The sequence below is a fragment of the Vigna unguiculata genome, chromosome 2 (assembly GCF_037176805.1).
Source record: "Vigna unguiculata cultivar grain cowpea cultivar isolate G323 ecotype 2 chromosome 2, ASM3717680v1, whole genome shotgun sequence".
In the NCBI taxonomy this organism is placed as follows: Eukaryota; Viridiplantae; Streptophyta; class Magnoliopsida; order Fabales; family Fabaceae; genus Vigna; species Vigna unguiculata.
The window spans coordinates 30,397,021-30,412,968 of NC_140793.1; the positions used below are offsets into that span (position 1 = coordinate 30,397,021).

At 30.8% G+C, this 15,948-nt stretch overlaps 2 protein-coding genes across 3 annotated transcripts; one reads left to right on the forward strand and one right to left on the reverse strand.

The window, feature by feature from the left end:
- Positions 1 to 2,391: 2,391 nt before the first annotated feature.
- Positions 2,392 to 6,072, forward strand: LOC114173960 (isocitrate dehydrogenase [NAD] regulatory subunit 1, mitochondrial). Of its 2 annotated transcripts, none has more exons than XM_085670116.1 (4): positions 2,392 to 3,000; positions 4,138 to 4,365; positions 4,718 to 4,796; positions 5,585 to 6,072. In XM_085670116.1, exons 1-4 carry the CDS (start codon positions 2,500 to 2,502, stop codon positions 5,857 to 5,859), a joined length of 1,083 nt encoding a protein of 360 aa, XP_085526242.1. In that variant the 5' UTR covers positions 2,392 to 2,499; the 3' UTR covers positions 5,860 to 6,072. The 2 variants fall into 2 exon arrangements, with proteins under 2 accessions (XP_085526242.1, XP_027914470.1); XM_028058669.2 differs by having other exon boundaries at positions 2,394 to 3,000; positions 4,126 to 4,365.
- A 5,705-nt stretch (positions 6,073 to 11,777) lies between these two features.
- Positions 11,778 to 13,503, reverse strand: LOC114166805 (squamosa promoter-binding-like protein 13). The gene is made up of 2 exons (XM_028051646.2): positions 13,160 to 13,503; positions 11,778 to 12,182 (listed from the first exon to the last, which is right to left on the reverse strand). Exons 1-2 carry the CDS (start codon positions 13,417 to 13,419, stop codon positions 12,068 to 12,070), a joined length of 375 nt encoding a protein of 124 aa, XP_027907447.1. The 5' UTR covers positions 13,420 to 13,503; the 3' UTR covers positions 11,778 to 12,067.
- Positions 13,504 to 15,948: the final 2,445 nt, after the last annotated feature.

A 15,948-nucleotide genomic window follows, 5' to 3' on the forward strand; every position in this document is an offset into this window, starting at 1 on the left:
CTACTTCAGGTCAAGTTGATTTAGGTTCACTTTAGGCTCAATTGAGTCAAAACCACCTAAGTCAAGTTGAGATAGACATATATCGAGCCAAGGTAAGTATGATATGTGTCAGGCTGGGTCAAATTGTGTTATACCTAGTTTAGATAAAGATGTGACAAACCCACACCGGGTTAAGTAGGGTCTGACCCATATTGGGTTGAGTCTAGTTTGCCCACCTTGAGCCGAGTTGAGTCTAAACCATATTGGCTAGAGTTGCGTTTGCCCCACCTTAATTTGAATCGAGTCAAGCCCACTTGGATTGAAGTCAAGTTGAACCCATGTTAAATTAACTATAGTTGTGTTCATGTTAGGTCGAGTAGAGTTGGGCCACGTTAAATGCAGTCAAGTCATGCTAATGTCGGATCCAGTCCAATTATGCCTAATATAGTTTTGGTTTAGTTGAAACTTTTGGTAAAATCCAATTGAACCCATCTTTGGCTGAGTGGAGTTGAACCCAATTGAGTCGTGTTAGGTTGATTTAGTGAGGTTGATGTCAAACTAAGTCCTGTTGAACCCAGGCCAAGTTGATGCTAGATCAAGTTCAAATCATGCCACATTAATTAAAGTTGAGGCAAAATTGACCAATGTTGAACCCGTGTTAGACAACATGGGATCGGGTTAAAATCAAGTTAGGTTGGTTGGTCGAATTGAACAAGTTAAGCTGGGTTATAATCTTTCCATCAAAGCTGCAAATAGTAAAATTAAGTAAGATGCGATTTATAATTAATGTAGAATAATTGGGGATAAATTTCTAATATAAAGTATTTAAAAGAACTCATACAATTATGAACACTGTTTAAGAATTAATTGAACTTTTTACAGTAGGTAAAAATCACTTTGATCTTAATCCCCTTTAAGTGGGACTGTTGGGGGCTCAGACTTTTTCGGTCCACTTATTTGATGGGCCAATGCAAGAAAACTTATTTTGCTTTTACTTCATGCACCCTCATAATTTCTTGGTGCATCTTCTTAAATTTTCAAAATAACCATTTCACCTTGTGTGAAAGTGACTTAAAGAATACGTGTTCTGAAAACTTTCCAAAACAAACTTTTTATAATTTTTTAAATAAGATTTTTAGAACAAATTTCCAAAACACCATTTTTAAAATATAATTTTCAAAATGTATTAAATGCATTTTGGAATAGAATTTTCAGAATAGAATTTCCAAAATGTATATAATGTGTTTACCCAACGAGTTTTCCTTAACACTTTGACATGTGTTTAGAAGAAGGTTTTCGGGACATGTATATATTTCGAAACAAGTTTTTTTCGCATTTTTTCTGTTATTCTTTTTCCACAGTGTTCTTCTTTACAGCGAAGGTGATGAAAGTGGTGGTGGTAATAATAGTAACAAGGGTGGTAATAGTAACAATGAATAAGGTGCAGCGGTGGAGGGAGTTTGAGTCTCTTCCTACGATAATGGGGTTGCACGAAGCAATAACTAACTTATTTTAGATATAGTTTAAGATTGATCCATGGAATATGTCATTTCTCAAAGGCCCAAGTACAAAAATTATTAAAAATAATAAAAAGAAGATAATAGTCCCTACATATTAATAAATTGACATTATTGCACATTTATTATTATATTAACGTTTTGTGGTATGTTGACTATGGATTTACCCAATCCTCTTGCTTGGACCAATTGCTTTAAATATAATAAAAATATTAAATTCACGGAAATTTTAGAATTATAAGAAGGATCCAACTTTTTTATTTTAGAGAGATTACCTAAACTTTGCAAAATGAATAGAAAAGATAAACTAAAATTCATCTTTATTTTTTTGAATTTTCAATTATAATATTTAGTGTTAATTTCCTTTTCTAATTTTATAAAATACGAAACACCTTTAAAAGTTGTATGTTTTCACCGGTAACATAAAAAGAAAGTAAAAAGAAACAAACATCACGACACGAGACAATAAACTTTGGAGTGATTAAGGAAATAAAGTGATGATGCCAACGTACTACGCATGCAAATACATTTTTCAACTAAAAGCACCGTGCTTCATCTGCTTTTTTTATATTGTAAAAAAACATTTTTTAATTTTTTTTATACAAATGTTTTTTTACCTTCTTATTTTTTATTATGTAATTTTCACAAATTATTAAGAGATTCCTCAATTACTTTTCTCTACTTATTTATTTTTTAAAATGTCGTTTTTTAGTTAGTAGTAATAAAAGTAAAGTGTTATAATTTTTCATTTTTATACATTTATTTATGTCTAAAATCACAAATTTTACTTATACATTATATTATTTTAATTTATTTTCATCGAAGAAATGAAACAAATAAATTAAACCTAAAAAAATAAATAAATTGACTACAATTTCCCTCCTTTATTCCTTCGTTTTCGCGCAGCGCTTTTTTACCTTTCCATGGCTATTCGAATCACATAGTCACGTCACACCACCCCAAATCGCACCCAATACTCCTAAACCCTAGCACGCCACCGTAGATGGCGACGACACGATCCGCGCCACTCCTCAAACATCTCTTGGCCCGCCTGAATCCGGCCCGATCCGTCACATACATGCCTCGGCCCGGCGACGGCACCCCGCGGGCGGTGACGCTGATCCCAGGAGACGGAATCGGTCCGCTGGTGACCGGAGCTGTGGAACAGGTTATGGACGCGATGCACGCGCCGGTGTACTTCGAGAAGTATGAGGTGTATGGCGACATGAAGGCGGTGCCGGCGGAGGTTCTGGAATCGGTGAGGAAGAACAAGGTGTGTTTGAAGGGAGGGCTGGCGACGCCTATGGGCGGTGGTGTGAGCTCGCTTAACGTGCAGCTGAGGAAGGAGCTTGATCTCTACGCATCGCTCGTTAACTGCTTCAACCTCCCTGGCCTTCCCACGCGCCACGAGAACGTTGACATCGTCGTCATCAGAGAAAACACCGAGGGCGAGTACTCCGGCCTCGAACACGAGGTTGTTCCCGGCGTCGTCGAAAGCCTCAAGGTACTCGCGTTTGAGCACCTTCGTTGCGTTTTGTTTCTCTGTGTTCTAACAAAACAAAGGCTGAATAATTAGCTTTTATCTCAATTCATTGAATTTGAGATAATGGAAAAATGGGAGTGAGCTTTTACTTATTGATTAATTAAATTATAAGCTGTTGTCTGTTGTTTGCCGCGTTGAATTGCGAGAATTAGCAGAGTTTCAATTCATGAATGGCTTAACCAAGCCGTAGGTGATTTGTGATTCGTGAGTGTTGATAAGTGAAAACGTTAGTGCATTGCTTGCCATTGTAATTGGAGATTCGTTTTGGCATACTGTGTACTTTTTTTGGTTGAATTGTTTCCATTTGGTTGAGTGGAATTGAAAGAACTGATAAAGGGAGATCGCAGTTTGTTACAGATTCTTGATGCTTTGGTTGTGGTTTGTGGATGGTAGAGTATTCAATATACGCGGAGACGTGAGGAATTTATTTGACTTGATCTGGGACTTATTTTGACTTGCTATAGACCTGGGGTTTGAAATTTTTGTACCAAGAAATTAATTAGGAATTCTTGGGGTTGTTTGAAAAGATTTCAGGTGCCAAGTTGTTTAGCTCTGATCACCTCAGAAACAGCAAAGAGAATGCTGCTTGGGAATTAACATAGTATAATTAACTTTTTTTTTTAAGAAATAGGTCACCTTAGATAATAAATCTGTTCTGCATCCAATGGCGTATGTTATATCATGGATTAATATCCACGGCAATTGTTAGTGATTTGTTGAATGCCTCGAAAAGTGCTAACAAAGAGGAGATCATTAGGTCTGTAATTGAATTAGTGGAGAATGGTACTAATTTTATGTATTTGTTTCATTTCAGTCCTTTGTATGAGTTGTGTACATGCTGCCCCTCTGTTAACATTTTCTTCAAGTTCTTAGCCTGAATATTTTTGTTAATTTGTGGATGTGATCCAGATATTTCTTGATTTCTTATGGGATTATTATTGTTATAGACAATTCATTTTCTCTTATATTCTCTCTCAAGATTTTTTTTAATGTTAATATTTCAATGTATATTTCATGAAGTTAGCACCTTGGTATCATGAACTGTTAGTTTTTTTATGTTTGTGCCTCATACTATTATTTTGCTAGGTAATAACAAAGTTCTGTTCAGAGCGCATTGCTAAATATGCTTTCGAGTATGCTTACCTAAATAATAGAAAGAAGGTGACTGCTGTGCACAAAGCAAACATTATGAAGCTTGCTGATGGCTTATTCTTGGAATCTTGTCGAGAGGTTGCCACAAGGTATCCTGGTATCAAGTACAATGAAATCATTGTAGACAACTGCTGCATGCAGCTTGTTTCAAAGCCTGAGCAGTTTGATGTCATGGTAAGCAAATTTATTATTTAATCCTGATTCTCAATTATTTACCAGCTTTGATTAATTCATGGTGCAATTACGAGTGATCAACGCTTGTTTGCTTTCAGTATTTTTTTTAACTTGTTAAAGCGCATAAAAAACAATAGAAAGAGGGAAAGGAACACTATTTTGTTATGTTGCCTTTGGAATAGTGATAACATCCTAAATGTAACGTTCACCGTTTCCTCATTTAATCTAATTTTACGAGAGGATTAGTATGCATATTCAATAGTTTGCTTTTCCTTTGGGGAAGCATTTTATAATGCACTTAATACCGAAGAAGGGTTTTGAAGTTCACGAGTGCTGTTTTTCCACATGCTAGGTAACCCCCAATCTTTATGGGAATCTTGTCGCAAATACAGCGGCAGGTATTGCTGGAGGCACCGGAGTCATGCCGGGAGGTATGGTTCTTAGTTTCCAGAATATTATATGTTGTAGCTCTAGAATTCAAATTTTATGATGTTGCTATTTTCCTATTTTCTTATTAAATAACTCCTTGTCATTGTGGTTGTGAGATGCGCCTATGACTAATGTTCAGAATTATCTAGTCTAGGTTCAGAGTTCACGAACTGTGTCAGAAGATTATTGCGGGAAAAACATGTGATGAAAGAATGTGTCTTTTATGTTATAAATTGTATATTCACTGGAAAGAAAAAATATTAGAGGTCATAAAGTTCAAACTGGCACTTTATTTGCTTACCACAACATTCGGTTGCAGCAATAGGGGCGACTGCTGCCATTGTGATTGGGGAGTAATGGAGTGTTGTCAAATGGTAGTGACAACTAATAGAAGCAGAGTCAGTGAATGGAGATGATCAGGGATGTGATAGATAGGGCTAGTGCAGCTGTTTGGGAGGGGACCTAAATTAGAGATCTGTGCTCAATGAAAAGAAAATTAACCCGAACCAAATTAAAAAATGGTTGTAGATAGCCACACTAGACAAGTTGGAGTAATGTAGTTACCAATGATAGTAAGTAACAGTAGTGAAGTCAGTGGATGGAGACTGTGATTTGTGAGGGCAGTGGTGGTGGCAATGACGCTGAAAGATGGGGAAGATTTAACAAAAATAGCAGATAGAGTTCCCTCTCCCTTGCCTTCTCTATTGAGTAAAATTCATACTCAACTCAACCTACTTATGTTAAGATCGAAATCGAATATCTCAAGAAATGATTGGCATGGGTTTTGCAGGTAATGTCGGGGCTGATCACGCTGTGTTCGAACAAGGTGCTTCAGCAGGAAATGTTGGTAATGAGAAAGTAGTAGAACAACAGAAAGCCAACCCAGTGGCACTCCTTCTTTCGTCGGCCATGATGCTTCGACATCTTCAGTTTCCTGCATTTGCTGACCGATTGGAAACTGCCGTTAAAAAGGTGATTTTGGAGGGTAAATATCGGACGAAGGACCTTGGAGGCACAAGCACCACACAAGAGGTAGTTGATGCAGTGATAAATGCTTTAGATTGATTCATTTCTTCGCTCATCTTCCGAATCAATCAAGCCAGCCTCCTATATTTTTGGCTAACTAATTTTAGCAAACATTTATTTGGCACCCCTTAAACTCGGAAGTTGCCAAATTTTTGGTCTTGAATAATGATAATTACTCAACACAGAAAACGATATGATAAGAATTTAATTATAGAATGTGATAACTGATGTCTATTCGCATTCCTTTTCAAACATTGATTTTATGTATGCTCTTATTTCAAAGATGTCTAAAATGAGTCATTACTCAAGTTGAATAATATTTTTGTCACTTTTTGGTGATAAAAAAATGCTTATTTGTTATTATTAAAATGTTGTTTTTATTTACAGTAAATTGCTTGCAAACCTAGTTTTTAGGTCCGGGTAGTTTGCCAATGTTTTAAAATTTCATACAGTTCTAATCTTTTACGTGTGTGATACACAAGTCTACCCGATGGAAAATACTGGTAATTTTTATCGTACAATATGCAGTTTACTAATAGCAACATGAACTCCGGGTTATTGTTATTATTATTATTATTATTATTATTATTATTATTATTATTATTATTATTATTATTAATGTTAGTATGTGGTTTAGCAAGTAAATTCTCAAAATTTTGGGCACACAAATATTAAAAGAATATATATATAGCACTTAATATTACAAATAAAAAAATTATCGTAAATGTTTATAAGGTTAAATGGATTTTAAGTGCATTTTTTAAAATATTTGGACTAATATACTTGAGATTGATTTCAAAACATTATGTATCTACAAAAAAAATATGCTTCATGCTAATACTAAGTTAAACTGAAATATATTAACAAAAACAAACGATGAATAAAAATATCAAATGAAATGAACATCTCAAAATTTCATTAAAATTTATAAGAGTTCGAAATTATTTTATGCCGATATTTTTGTATATAAAAAGGGAAATATTTTTTAATATATATTAAATTAAATATGTTTTTTGACTAAATTTTAAGTGAAATTTAAATTTGATTCTGTTCGAAATTTTTATACATTTTTATCTTTAAATTTAAAAAAATAACTTGATATATTATTTTTAAGACTGTTAATGTTTTTTTGTATTAAATGACTTTTTAAATTGATATTTGAGTTAAGATGTTTTAAACTATATAAGTAACTCAAACGTTAATTTTAAATGCTGCTGCTTTACACGTCAATCAAATTTGACATAATTGAGTTAAAAAAATTATTTACTTTTAAAATTTGATAATCAAATTGTATCAAAGTTTTAAATATAAAATATTTCAAATTTGTATTAGAGTTAAAAAGTTAAAACCATTTTAATATAAATATATATATATATATATATATATATATATATATATATATATATATATATTCTAAATATTCTATTTATCCATATTTGTATGCATAAATTTATTATGAACAAACGACTTATTAAATGTCTATTTCGTGAATGTATATTTTGTACATTTTTCAACAAAGCCCCGTAACTAATAAATTTTCGATTTTATTATAGTATTCTAACTATTATTTTGTTTGACTTTTTTTTTTCAAAAATAACCATAAACAAATTTTCTGAAGGACAATATTTAAACATTTTAGATGTGGCTTGCTATTTGAAGGTATAGGGTGTCTCCGCGTGGGTTTGGATTGGATTGAGGAAAATAAAATATTAAAGAATTAATTTTCATTCGATTTATTTTTTTCAAAATTAGAATCAAACCAACTCAATGATGAACATGTTTGTTAATTTTTTATCAATTGGATTCAGTAATATATAAATATAAAAATACTATTTAAAGGAAAGGACAAGTAAATAATTTTATCCAAAAATCCGCGCATAATTCTATAAAAGAAGGTTTTAAGCGTAATTGATTAACATAAATCAAGTAATAACAAAAGAAAAAAATATAAACAAATGTACACTTTTTAAAATTTCATATATGATAAATAATAATAAGGAAAATATATTATTATTATTATTATTATTATTATTATACTTCAGATTAAATTTGATTGATTAGGATATAATTACACTAAAAATGTCACTTAATTTATTTAATTTAATTTAGATTATCGAATTGATATAAAAGAATAAACATTTCAGTATACAGTCTTCTTATCTTACTTTTTTTTTTTAATTTTACTTTTATGAATTGTATTAAAACATTCCCCTATTTCATGAATAATTGAGTTCAACCGATCAAGATTAAAGGCATTTGAGGTTGGTATATATAACTACCGGTTTTGTTTAAGTTATTTATTTGTTTATGATCCAATTAAATATATTTTTAGTTTCTTAATTTTAGTGTAAATATGGAATTCATTATTTTTTTTAAAGTTTAAAAAATGAATTAATTTAATTTTTTTATGTGTTAAACAATATTTTATATTGATATTTGAGTTAGAACATATAAATAATTTAAATGTCAGTCTAAAATGTTGTTATGTCAAATAAAATTAATGTAATTGGGTTATTAGGATTATATTTATTTATTTTTAAAGTTTGAGGATCAAACCGTATTAAAGTTTAAGATAAAGACGGATTTCAATTTCACATCAAAGTTTATGGATGAAAAACATATTTAGTCCTTTCTAATTTAACTTTTAATATATCAATTTATTTTATACAATTTTTTTCTATTTAGTATTTAAAATTTTATTTTTTAATTCATTTTTTTTTGTATGCTACAATTGAAATGTTTGTTTAAGGATTGAGTTTTTAGTTTCTGGAAATGCTGAAATAAGTTATATTGTTATCAAATTGGTTGGTTGATATTGTCCGAGGATGTTTTGGGACAAATTATACTTATTATAATGTTTAAGTAAAAATAGTTTCGGTGTACCAATGTGAAAATCTAATATGTATATGTATTATTGAACTCTAAATTCATTTATGGTGCTAGGTGGGACCTCAAAATTGTTGGATGCTAGAAGAAAATTTGGATTCCAGAGAGCTCCGACAATCTAGGCTGTTGGGCACCAGTTGATTTTCTTTGGGCGCTATTTGGAATTAAATCACAGATAACTTCAATGGTTAGGATTAGGGATGTCATCGGGGCGGGTAGAGTACGGGTAGTAGTTCTTCCGTATCCTACTCGCTGAAAAAATATTTGTCCCGTACTCGTATCCATATCCGTCGGGTATCCGTTATGCGGGTACCCGTCTATTTTTTTCATATCCGCGGGTATCCACGAGTATCCGCAGGTATTTACAAAAATATTTTAAAAAATAAATATTTAACCATAATTAGTGCTTAGATCAACCAGTCTCTTTTCTCCGATTGATTCTTGAAAAACAAACAAATAAAAAATCACTAACAATTTATATTGTAGTTTATTTTTGAATAAAATATTAAAGAAATTACTAACTTCATCAATGTCCACCTCTTGCAACATTGTATAAAGTTTCATGTTGTCCAATTTTAATCTAGAAAAGTCTTAAAACATAAGAAGTTCAGTAAAAATTTCTAACAATCACTTAATTAAAATATCTAAGTAAAAGTGTTAATTTCATTACCTTCCATGTTGGTTCATAACCAGTCTTAGAGACACATCAATACCTCCACAGTATATGGAAGTAATTTACTCATTTATGGGATAAGAATCTGACCACCATTATTGGATGAAGACTCATAATGTTGTTTACTAATATATATATATATATATATATATATATATATATATATATATATATATATATATATAAGGTAAAGTTTAGCGGGTACGGGTATCCACGGGTACGGATACTATGATACCCGTACCCGCCCCGTTAACATGCGGGTATCAAAAATACCCATACCCGCGGGTAGCGGGTATCCATTTTTAATATTCATTTCCTATCCGTTGTGGGTTTTATCCGCGGATACCCGCGGGTACGGAATTTTTTGACATCCCTAATTAGGACGTTGGGCGCCAAGTAGCTACCATTGGAAGCTTGCTGGAAACACTAAGCATTAAACCCTTATTGTTGAGTGTGAACTAAAACTCAAGTTCCAAGGAACTTCTGTGTTGATTGCATTGGGCAGAAAAGAGTCCACATTGAGCACTAGTAGCTAAATTTCATGAATCAATATATATTAAATTTATATTTATATGTGATGGTAAATTATTTTGATATTAAGAAATGTAATGCATGAATTTTGTGGATGATGAGAGTGTAGAGACTTCAAGGGAGGAAGTCCAATTATGAGTTTGAGTTTATGGTGTATTGAACTGTGATTTGATGGATTATCTTGATCCTTGCAGTATTCAATTCACATAGAGAAAGATATTTAATTGTGAAAGTCGAAGGAGATTTCTACAAATTAGTGCTTCAATATGAAATAAAATTGAATTGTGTAGGTGTAAGAAATTTATAGTCTCATACTTGAGAAGGACATTGGTCTTAGTTTATTGATCAATGAGAACGTACTTATTAAGGTTGTGAGATAGTATGATAAGTGTAAAATCTTTCAGTCTACTTAATGCATGTGTATTCCGAAAGTAGAGTTAAATGTTTAAGTCTTGTGAATCATGGAATTGTAGTTATATTTTTGTGATAAGGGCCTGCTTTGTGTAAACTTTTGATTTTTTTATTGAATTTATTGGATTTTAGAATTAATGGGATTTTTTTTATTAAAATATGATAGATTATAACTTATATGGATTGTAATAATTGCATTAATTTGCTTAATTTTTTTACTATGGTCGTATGTTATTTACTCCATTGTCATATTTTAAAAAAGGTATAAACATATTAGTATCACATTACATTGTGGTTCTATTCAAATAAATTTCTTAATAAAACAATTAAAGAAGAAAATGAACATCTTGCTTCAATAAATAATTTTGATAATGATGACTTAGGAAGAAATGTGGAAGACTTAATGACATTCATGGGAAAATGTTGAAGACTTAAAGCTTAAAAAATATTTGGATTCAAGAAATATATTGAAGACTTTTAAGAGTTTAGTTGTTGTATTGTGATTTGTGTATCTTATTTAAAATAATTAAATTAGTAGATCAAGAGTAAGAAGAAGACATAATCCAAGTAGCATAACATCAAAAGAGTTTTATTTTTTGCAAAACTCACTAGAATAATCCATTATTCGTAGTAATAATCTATTATCTCAATGAAAAATGATTTTTGAGAAAAATCACCGTGATAATAAATTATAAGCGACAAATTATGACTTGAGCTTTCATATTTTTAATCTAATTTAAGAAATGACTTCTATAAATGAAGGTGAGAGTTCTCTTTACGAACCACGGAAATTAGAGAAGGTTGAGTACTTGAGAACTCTCTAGTTAGAGCGATCACTTTCACCAAGTGAGTTCTTGTGTGATTTAGTGTTGTTGTTGTTGCTAGGAGAATCTGTTCATCTTTTGTGTGATTTAAATGAAGTGTTCATTCCTTGTGGGTTCAAGAAAAGTGTTTTTTCATCTCTTGTGTGATTCAAGGGAAGTGTCTTGTGGAAAGAGAAGTATCTTTCATCTCTTATGACTTCACGAAAAATGTTTTGTTTTCTAAATTTGTTATATTCCTACTTCTACTCAATTTATTTTTAATGTTGAGTTAATCTCTTTTTAAAGATAATAACAGTTGAACGTAATATAAAATAATTGGTGCAATTTATCTTTCTCTACCTTCCTTATTTAATTGTTGTTATTATAAAAATAAATTTAATTGAATTTAATATGTCTAAAGGACAATTTTTATTAAGCAAACTAATATCATATCCTCTTTATTTTTACAAACACAAACATTCCGTTGTGCGATTTTAACAAAAATGAATTTATGGAAGTTAAAATCATATTTTTAATATAAATGAAACAATTTTTATAAAAAAGGTTCATATAAAATTAATTTTAAGCCATTCTTAATTACTTTTTTTTTCTTCTTCTAAGAAATTCATAAAAACAATGTCATCATCTTTCCCTTCACACAATTTGAAACATAACCTAATAATAAACTTGCATGCACAGAATAAACTTTGCCTATTTTTTGGTTCAATCACCAAAACTGAGTAACAAGACCTAGTTAATTCTAGAGAAATATAGTGACAAATCCAATCATTGCCCATTTTTCAAAACCAATTTGCATCATTCAAACTAAACAATGTTCTATGTTGTCCTAAGTGAAAAGTAGGCTCTGGTACAAGAACAACTCCAGAAAATTATAAGCTTAAAATTGGTAACAGCAAGCGGTTAGTCACTTGAGATGAACATGTTAATCATCTCCTAAGGACATTTCTGTGCGAGTTTTTCTTCTACGTTCATTATGCTCAGCCAATGTTTTCCTGCAACTTCTTTTGGTCTCATCAAATTCTGCAAGTTCATGGAACCTGCGTGCCATTCATCCAAAACAATACCATATTAACAATGGGATCTCATATCCATTAGATAAAAAACAAATTTATAATATACAACCGGAAACAATCTTCACTTTAGAGGTCTATTAAATGACAATGAGCTAGATTTAAACTCACTTTTTAACAACGTAGACTTGTTTTAAATACTCTAATTTCTTTAAAGTAACTCACTTGAGATATAATTGAGTCAGCTAAGGCCAAAAATACATTGTCAAAAAGGATAAACAGATTAGTGCACACCAAAGACGGATCGATCGATCCAACCCGAGATTCAACTACAAATATTTCGATGTAATAACTTAAATATACGTTATTGGAACTAAAATTACTCCGGTTGCTAGCTGACACCAGACTTAGCCTCCGATGAATCCTCCGATGAATCTCCTGAATAAATCTCCTTAAAGGATTTAAATTGCTTTATTAGATTTACTTCAGCAAACTTAGCCTCCAATGAATCTCCTTAAGAGATTTAAATTGCTTTATTAGACTTACTATTCTATTTGTTATCGAATAATATCATATTACTTATCAATATTTACTCTCATACATAAAATGTTTATGCTCAAAAGAATATTAAAAATTTTATATCATTTAAATATAATTTTAAGATCAATTTATTTATAGTATGGAATATAAATGTGTTATAATACTGATTTTATGAGAATGAATTAGGATTATCCGGTAATTAATTGGTCCCTCCTTAACCTAATGTCTGAAAAACTTCATCCCCCACAACAAAACCCTCCCCAAATCTCACATTATACCCTTAATGACACACATAATACATTCAAACCATACACTAACATGGAAAACAGGTAAAATTTCTGGTCACAACAATGTTTTTAAAGAATGTTGAGTGAGAAAAGGGAATGAAGTAAAACATGAAAATCCTGGTATTACGAAGAAAGAATAGACATTGTTGATGTTATATGAGATAATACGATACATACTTGCTACATTGTTGGCAGAACCTCTGACGAATGCTAGAAACTAAAACAACAGGAGCCTTAGAATGTCTCTCACAAACCTTGTGTCGGCGGTTGTAACTCTTTGCCATGTTCAAGTTCACATCACATTCATCTGCTTGACAAAAACTAGAAGATGATGATGATGATGATGATGACCCTCTTCTTGAACCCTTCCCATTACCACACACTAACATTATTCTTATCTTCTGCACTGCTTCTTCCCCTTCATTACCATTATCCATCTTTTTCTCTCTTCTGATCTTCTTTTTCCCACTGCACTCCAGTTTTTAGAGTTATCTTCTGTACCTACTCAAAATATAAAAACACGTTTATATTCTAATCATATCTCAAAACATTATAACAATTTTCTTACCTTTTTAATTTTAATTTTCATAATTATAGCAATCACCACCTTTTATAATTGTAACCATCCACCATCATTAAATCCTTACTATTGTATACTTATATTTCACTTCATAAATTTCACCACTTTTTTTTTTTCACTCATTACATGTAATGAATGATTAAAATACAGACAAATTTAAAAAATATTATGAAAAATATTTGAATAATAAAGTTATTAAATAATAATAATAATTGCATAGTGAAACATACATTAAATATATTATATAATCCGTTTAATCTATAATATAAAACATGTACAACAAAATTACTTGTACGAATACAAAAATAACCTACTATTAATGATATACAGATTCTACATCTAGTCATCGTAAAAAGGTAGATGATATATACAGATATTAAAATCCGAAAATATAATGCATCACAAATCAATAAAACAAATAAAAATATACCATTGATACATTCTAGTAGATATTTTATATATATTACTTTCTTTTGTATTTCATTTTAACTCATTTTGCTTTTTTTCTTAGGTTTTATGACAACATTTATTATATCTATTCATTCTTTTGGGGTTTTGTGGTTCTCTCTTATGTACTTTGAAAAAGTAGGCTGATGATGAAAATTTTGCATGTGAAATATGAAATAGGGGAGAAGAATAGGATTGTTATTTTTTTTTTTAGAAAAATATGTTTTGATACTACTATTTATTAAAAAACATTTGCTTAACATCTATTTTTCAATAAAATATTATATGACAATAAATATCGTGAGAATCTAGAAGGGTCTCTGCAATCAAAGACAGAAACAGAAAAGTACGGATCTTAATTGGAGCGCACATGAAATGAAATGTAGGGTGCCGTACCGTCTATTTCCCTATTGAATCTTCACCCTTCATTCTTCTATGCGCTGTGTCATCCCCCACCCTTCGATCTCCACTGCTCCACATTGTACTCTCAATCTCTGTCATCCAATCAAATTTACATGTAATTACGATTCAGTATGTGAAAAAACTCATATCAGTGACTAACCGTCAGATACGCTTTTCTCACTGCTACTAAAATGTGATCTACCGTTGGATCTAGTCTTCTGAAAAAGAATAGTCATATCTATCGGCAACCCTGTTCTAGCCAACATCTGCATTCCATGCATGTTACCAAATAAAATTCACAGATATTTTGATTTATTTTTTTACATATTTTTAATCCACCGTTCCAATCATTTTTTATCAGGGATGTCAAAAAATATTTGTATTTACGGGTATTCGCGGATAAAATTCGCAATGGGTAGAAAACGAATATTAAAAATGATACCTGCTACCTGCGGGTACTGGTATTTTTTATACATGCATGTTAACGGGACGGGTATAGGTATCATAGTATCCGTACCCGCTAAACTTTAATTTACAAAAATACCCTTATATATATATATATTAGTAAAAAATATTTTGACCTATTTTTTTTTTCAAGAATCAATCGGAGAAAGTGGGCTTGTTGATCAAAGCACTAATTAAAGAATTTTCATTGTGTTGAACGTCATTTTATAATTATTTTTATGATTATTTGGACTTGTATGGACTTGAGTTTGTTTGAACTTTATTTAAAATTTATGACAGTGATGTATTTTATTTTATTTTATTTGAATTTATGATTAAATATTTTTTTTTAAATAATTTTGTAAATACCCATGGGTACTCGTGGGTACTCGTGGATACTCGCGGATATAAAAAAATAAACGGGTACCCGCATAACGAATACCCGACCGACGGATATGGGTATGGGTACGTGGCAGATATTTATCCAACGGGTAGGGTGCGAGAGAGCTACTACCCGTACCCTACCCGTCCTGTTGACATCCATACTCTTCATCGATCTATTCTAATTGTCTTTAGTGATGTAATGTAATAATTTAAAGGTGATTGAAGTAGTAGATTATAAGTGAGTCAAAATATTATTATTCTCTAAAAAAAACCCTTTATTTATTTATTTTAATCATAAAAAAATAACTTTCTTTTTAAATTTATTTGATGATATTTTTCTTAATTAATTTAAGCAATGTCTGGTCAGACATTATAAGTATTTTTTGTTTTAATATATAAATCATGTACTCATTCTTACAAATGACAACTTGATTTTTAAAGCTGGTATATTTTTTTTGTTTTCTTCATAATTCTATCCTTTAAAATATAACTTACATTTAAATGTACGTTTAGTGGCCAAAATCTATATGAAAGATTGAGAGATTAAACTTAAACATTGGACTTAAATTCAAAACTTAAGTATGTAACTCACAAATACTTATTAAATAAAGTAAAGTTAAAAAAAAAAAAAAAAACTCAAGTAAAGATACTCCAAATGTAAAATACACTTGTGAACAATATATCTATTTGATGATAAATACTAGGGTAA

Coding starts and splice junctions, on each gene's coding strand:
- LOC114173960 (XM_028058669.2), top strand. CDS start 2,500: ATGGCGACGACACGATCCGCGCCACTCCTCAAACATCTCTTGGCCCGC. Junction 3,001..4,125: donor GCGTCGTCGAAAGCCTCAAG/GTACTCGCGTTT, acceptor TTATTTTGCTAG/GTAATAACAAAGTTCTGTTC. Junction 4,797..5,584: donor CACCGGAGTCATGCCGGGAG/GTATGGTTCTTA, acceptor TGGGTTTTGCAG/GTAATGTCGGGGCTGATCAC.
- LOC114166805 (XM_028051646.2), bottom strand. CDS start 13,419: ATGGATAATGGTAATGAAGGGGAAGAAGCAGTGCAGAAGATAAGAATA. Junction 12,183..13,159: donor TTCTGCCAACAATGTAGCAA/GTATGTATCGTA, acceptor AATGGCACGCAG/GTTCCATGAACTTGCAGAAT.